The sequence below is a fragment of the Pteropus vampyrus genome, unplaced genomic scaffold (assembly GCF_000151845.1).
Source record: "Pteropus vampyrus isolate Shadow unplaced genomic scaffold, Pvam_2.0 Scaffold253, whole genome shotgun sequence".
Lineage (NCBI taxonomy): Eukaryota > Metazoa > Chordata > Mammalia > Chiroptera > Pteropodidae > Pteropus > Pteropus vampyrus.
Genome location: NW_011889034.1, coordinates 353310 through 359379, shown reverse-complemented (window position 1 = coordinate 359379; position 6070 = coordinate 353310). Strand labels below are relative to the sequence as shown.

The following is a 6070-nucleotide window of genomic DNA, read 5'->3' as shown; positions in this document are numbered from 1 at the left end:
GCAGGCGTGGCACAAGCCAGTGGAGAGGAACATGGTCCCTTCAAATGCCAGACTCGTGGGAAGAGGCCCCGCCTGCCCGGTGGGCGCCGCCTGGGTGGACACCCGGACCAGCAGTGCTGTGCTGAGCCCGGCCACTGTCACGCGACCGCCTGCTCCACCGGGCTGACTCTCAAACACCCCGGGGCCTGAGTCACGTCTTCAACACAGTTTCGTCCTAATGCTGACGACGCACCACAAGAACTCAGCTCGTTCCATCAGCCAGTGAGCGGGACGACTGGTGTCGCTGTGTCCTCTCATTCAGAGCACAGGACCCGCTGACGCCAGGTGAGGGCTGGCTTCTGCTGCCCACAGCAGGCGAACACATGTGCACACATGCTGACTGACACCTGGGTGTTCAGACTCCAGTGTACACACCACGGTTCCAGAGGACCGTGTTGAGCACTGAACGCTGACATGCAGCACCATCACGGGTCACTGAGCCCGCGTCCTCAAGCGTCTAGAGACTTCAGTCAACAGCCACTGCCTGGACACAATGACTACCTCAGAAGCACCTTCCGGCTACGTGAAATGGGTCTCAAAGCTTCTTTCCTCCTTGGGAGTCTCCTGACTGGTCTGAGGGCTCCCGCTGGCTCCCGGCGAGCCCCCCAGGCCCCTCTTCCCTCCCGCCTGTGTGTGCAACCGTGTGCATGAGCTCACGCGCACACACAGGCTGTGCAAGCAGCCGGGCGTCCCAGTCTGTTGGGGTGGTGTCTATGAGCACACTGCTGTACCCCAAGTTCAACGGCCACGGTGCACTCGGCCCCGCCTGAGACCGCGCGCCGCCCAGCAGCCATGGGTCTGGGAAGCCCACTTCCCTCCGACCTGGTTCCCGCTGGGGTCCGGGCTGTGGGGCTGGAGCAGGAGAGCGGAGCGAGTGTTACGTACCAATTCTGGCTTTCCTTTTATGGTTTCCATACCAAGATCCTCACTTTCCTTAGGGGAGCCACTGGCCACTCTACTTTTCCGTCCCGGCTTCGCGTCATGCTCACTTTGGCGGCCCTGAGTGGCAGAGAGTGTCACCCTTGGCTGGTCACTATGTGCACACGACAAACTCAACCGGGGAGGGGTTAAAGGAGCTCAGCTTAGAGAACAGAACAGGTTTCTCACGGAGCACGAAGGCTACGTGCTCAACGTGCCTGCCCCATGGCGAAACACCTTTCCTCGAGCACAGCTGCACTCTGCAACTTAAGGCCCGTTTTCTAAACTGCTGTGGGGCGCAAGAAAAGCTGTATCCAGAGGAACATCCCAGCCTGGACCTCTGCAGCCCTGCGGGTGGGTGGGGCTTCCCAAGTCTGTGATGCGGATGGGGGTGCACCCCGCTCAGACCCAGCAGCGGCTGCCACGGACGGCGCCTCAAACTCACGTTCAGAACACTGGTCCAAACCCTAAGGCAGAAGAGGGTGCACCACCAGAAACACCCCAAACCCACACCAAACAACCACCCTAGCCTATGACCAGATCCCAAGGGCTTCGAACCAACCAGGGAAAGGCGCCTAGTTCCGGGACGGCCTGGACAGCGGGCCCCGCCCCGCCCGAAGCCACACCTTCATCTTGCGCAGCCGGGACTTGTTGTCGTGGCACCAGGCCAGGCAGGTGGCCGTCTCGCGCCTCTCCAGGGACTCCTCCACTTCTTTGGCTGTCAGGAACATCTCGATGTTCACTAAGTCCTTAGGAGAAGGAAACGGTGAGGGCTCAGAGTGCTGGAATGCCTGGACCCCGCCCCACCACCCGCCAGACCCTCGGACCAATCTCAGCAGCCTGCCGCCCACCTGACCCTGCTGCCTAGCAGTCCCGTGCCCAGAAGACAGGCTGGGGGTGCTCGACCTCGCCGGAGAACCCCAGGCCGCTCCGGCCGCCAGCGCGCCCACCTGGACAGCTCAGCGCGGGCGCGGAGGGGCATACACCTGCCAGGCCTGTGCCACACATAGATGGCGTCTCCCAATTGCAGGGGGGCGCCCTGACCCCCGCGGACCTTGAGGCCTCCACGAGCAGAAGCCTGCCCGCATTCCACCTTTCACAAGAAAACCTGGAAACCCCATCAACCCATCCCCTCATCTCCTGTTATTTCCCTCTGAGATTTCTTTAAACTTGAGCTTTCTAAGAGGGGGTGGCGAGGGTGGGCGGCTGAGGCACTCTGCTGAGCCCTGGGGACCCCACCAGGGCCAGGCACCACAGTGACGCTCCTCCACCAACTCAACTGCACCTCTGCTAGAGTTGGGGGCCCCATGCAGTAACCAGCACGCATAGGTCCCAGCAAGAAGTGAGGTACAGCCAGCAAGGCAGGACCTCCTGGCCCCACGGGGCAAGATGATGACCACTCAGCATCAAAAAGGAGGGAGCCATTTAGAGAAAACAGATTTCAAAGGATAAACTGCTCTCCCATCTGCAAGAGACAGGTGGACCACCCAACAAGAAAGATCTCCTGGATCTTGAGAGAACCAGACACTCCGCCGGGAGCAGGGAGGGGTCCTGCGAGCCACAGGAGGCATCGCACACAGCCAGCCACACGGCACTGCCAGGCCCAGGGCTACTCAGCTCTCCTGTCCACAGTCTCCACCACGTCTATGAAGGCGGCCCAGGGTCTGAGTGGCACAGCAAGTGGAGAGCTGGCCACAGACCTTCTACTTCCAGCAGCCAGGGCCGCGTCCAGCTTCCGGCAGCTGTGGCTGGAGAAAGGTCGCAAGGTCCCTCGGGTGAAGGCACCGTGAGACCAGCTTGTACGTGGACGTACCACCGCAGGCAGGCGCCTACTCTTCTATGTGAAATAGCCAGTCAGTGCATCCACGTGAAGAAACACGCTGTGGCTAACGAGGCCGCAGTGCACAGCGGGCGTGCACAGCAAGGCCGAGGAGAACGGCCATTGGCCCGCGGCTCAGCGACGCGACGGCTGTGGACCAGCACAGGCACCCACGCAGCGTCTCCTGCAGAACCAGGTGGTCGCCGGGTCAAAGGCAGCAGCGTGAAGGCCAAGGCGTGTGCCCGACAGGGTCAGTGCTGGGGAAGGCCCTGAGTGCTGCTGGCTCTGTACAGCCCCTCCTGACAGGGGGCAGCTCGGGACGGCCACCCAAGGGCTGTGTCCTGACCGCCAGGGCAGGGGGTGAGGGGCCAGATACTGCTAGGTGTGTTGTGTGGCCGGGACTCCGTGGTCCCCAAGCCTGCAGGCTATGGCTTCCCAACACCTGGCCTCCTGACGGGGACTTGGACAAGCTCCGTGGCAGCGCCCTGTGCAGCACCCGCTTGCTGAGGCTGGTGTCTCCCCTCCCCCTTTCCCTGCCATTTTCTTCCCCTCTTTTCTGGAACCTACAGGGAATGCTCGGTCTCCTAGATGAGGTTCCAGTCTGCCTTTCTCTGCTACTTTCCATCTTTTTCAGTTTTGCTCTAAATTCCTAGAGGGGGCCTCTCCTGCCCGCACCTCACAGTCCACCTGTGCGTCCTCCAGCCGCGCACAGCCTCAGTGCCGGATCTTTCTGGATCTTTCCTACTGATGGATTCTGATGTGCATGGACCCTTGGTTGTGGGAGTCACAACAAAGCCAGTCAACCAGCTGGCTGAAGGAGGCCAAGGTGCACAACGCACACCAAAACTGAAAACCAGGTGCCCTCCCGGCCCGCGGAGAGGCCAGCATTGTGACCTCTCGCGCAGAGGGACGGGGACAATGCCGGGGGCATTCTCCACGACTGCGGTGGCACTCAGCCGCGTCTGGGCTGGTGGTACCCCCCTTCATCGTGTCTTCTGGTGAACGACCGCGACACACGTCTACGTCTGCTTTCAGAAGCGTCCTTCGCTTCTGTGCGTGCTGTGAAGCTGCGGTTCCACGTGCAAGTCTGTGGCGCCGTTATTACAGGACATCCAGGACCTGACCGCTGTCCCCCTAGCCTAGCAGCTCCCTCCGAGTCCCTGTTCTCCAGTCCTCACAGAGCAACCAGACGAGCCCTTTAAAGCATTGCCCCGCTCAGCCTCACCCAGCCTTCTCAGTCAGGGGGACCCCACATCTCCCGGCACACTGCGTTCCCCGAGCCCAGACCCTCCCCACCCACTGCTCCGAGCCACGCCTCGAGTCTCCCAGATGAGGCTGCTCTGCCCGATCAGACGGCCACAGCCCTCCCATGCCCATGCACACGGCACCCTCAAGGAGGCCCATCCGAGTCCAGAGTGCAGCCTCCAGCACACAGCACGTGTGACTCAGGACCAGGAGGGGCACACAGGTGCACTCGGCCGCTCCCTTGCGGGTGCAGGGGGAAAGCACCGGTGGGACAGGCAGGAGGGACCGCTGGGCAGCACACTTGATTGGGACTGGTGGCCTCGCTGCCCAGGCCGGGGTGCAAGCAGGAGCTCTCCTCTCTGTTGTACGTGAAGGCCACATTGAAGGGGCCTGTGGGTGGCTCGGGGAGGCCAGGTGCTCAGGTGGACAGTGTCACAAGCAAAATTCGGCAGAAGGGGGAAGACGAGTGGACCAGTACAGGTGCTGAGGCAGAGCCTGCCTGAGGGCGGGGGGGACCCTGCCACAACCTGGGGACTGAGACCAGGACGGTGACACCAGACGGGATGTAGTGGGGTGAGGGTGCATGACCAGGACCTGTGGACACCTGTACAGGGGCATGAGCTCAGCACCCAGGGGTCCCAAGGCCACCCCTCCCGGGGACTGGGGTCTCATGCTGGGTGTGCAGCCGAGGTGGGGGCACATGAGCGGGCCACGGTGGGGAGCAGATAGGCCCAAGAAGGCTGGCCATGTGCAGACTGGCCGAGGAGAGGTGGGCTCAGGGGGGCCCAGCACGAGACAGAGAAGTGGCCGAGGCAGGTACCCCCAGCTGGGGTTGTTGTAGTTAGCGTGGGACATGGACTTCGCCTCAGATCTGGACAAGAACAGAGCAGGGGGCGGGGGCAGACACTGTGGTCCACGCAACCCTGAAGGCTGTGGGACCCCCATGGTGGACGCTGGCCAGGGGGACCAGGGGGACCACTGCCCCACAGCAGAGCTGGTGGCCCCCAGCTAAACTGGGCAGAGGCAGGAGAAAGGCGCAAACGGTCTGCAGAGAAGAAGGGGAGCGAGTCAAGGGACCCCGCCCCGCCGGGCCGGGCGCCCTCGTGGTGCGCAGCAGCCCTCCTGCAGAGGCTGCCGACCGCCCGGCCTCGCGGCTGGGGCGCGGGCACCGCGGCTCCTGCACTGGCACCCGACCAGATTCGGAGCACTGCACACGCGCCTGCCCGGGACAAGACCCCCCGGTACATGCCCGGGCCACGGGGAGGCGGCCCCGTGGCAGGCCTGCCCACTCCTTGTCCCGGCCCAGACTCCAGGACAGCGGTGGCGCCCCGCCCCCCGCCCGCCCCTGCCGCGGCGCGCACCTCGATGCCGCTCTGGCGCGCCAGCTTCACCGCCGTGTTGTAGTAGCCGCAGCGCAGCAGGTGCTCCGCCATCATGCGGTCCATGCGCTTCCTCTTCCACAGGCCGGCCGCCGCCGGCTGGTCGCTGCTGTGCTCCTTCAGGTGCTCGATCCTGCGCTTGCAGAGCTGGGCGCTCTCGTCCTCCGCCTGGACTGACTCCACCGCCTGCCCGGGCGAGCACAGGCAGCTCAGGCCGGATGCCCCCCAGGCCGCCCACCTGCCCACGCAGGCGGGAAAGGCGCTGGGGCCCGTCCCTACCGAGAGGCACGTGGACACCCGCCACACTGCGGACCTGCGCCTCCCACCCGGGTGCCACCGGGGCTCCTGTAGGCTGCAGCTCTGCTGCCCGGACACCTATCCGCCTTCAAACCTGTCGCCGCTTCTGGGTTAAACCACGTGTCGTTACCAGGTGACCGTCCACCTTTTCTAAGACTTCTTTCCTTGAAGTCAAAATTCACATAGGTAGGCAGCAACGGTCTAGACCTGCGCTGCCCAGCCAGCAGCCACTGCCAGCCACCCGAAGTGGCCAGGGCAACTGAGGAGCTTAAGTCGGTGGTGGCCTGTGGCTCAGGACTGCGCGCCTGATCGCACCGGGAGGTTCCGGCCGCCCTCGCTCCCCCCAGCACGCCTTGCTTTCTGGCTGCCACAC

General features: G+C 63.7%; 1 protein-coding gene across 1 annotated transcript in view; it reads right to left on the bottom strand.

The window, feature by feature from the left end:
• MAEA (macrophage erythroblast attacher) overlaps positions 1–5599 on the bottom strand; it is a 10423-nt gene extending 4824 nt beyond the window's left edge. Inside the window, exons 1-3 of the mRNA XM_023520221.1 lie at positions 5383–5599; positions 1584–1706; positions 925–1038 (exon numbers count right to left, since the gene is read on the bottom strand). Of these exons, the coding sequence (XP_023375989.1) occupies positions 925–1038; positions 1584–1706; positions 5383–5466 (321 nt within the window). The 5' untranslated portion in view covers positions 5467–5599. The remainder of the gene's footprint in view (positions 1–924; positions 1039–1583; positions 1707–5382) is intronic.
• Between the last annotated feature and the right edge of the window lie 471 nt (positions 5600–6070).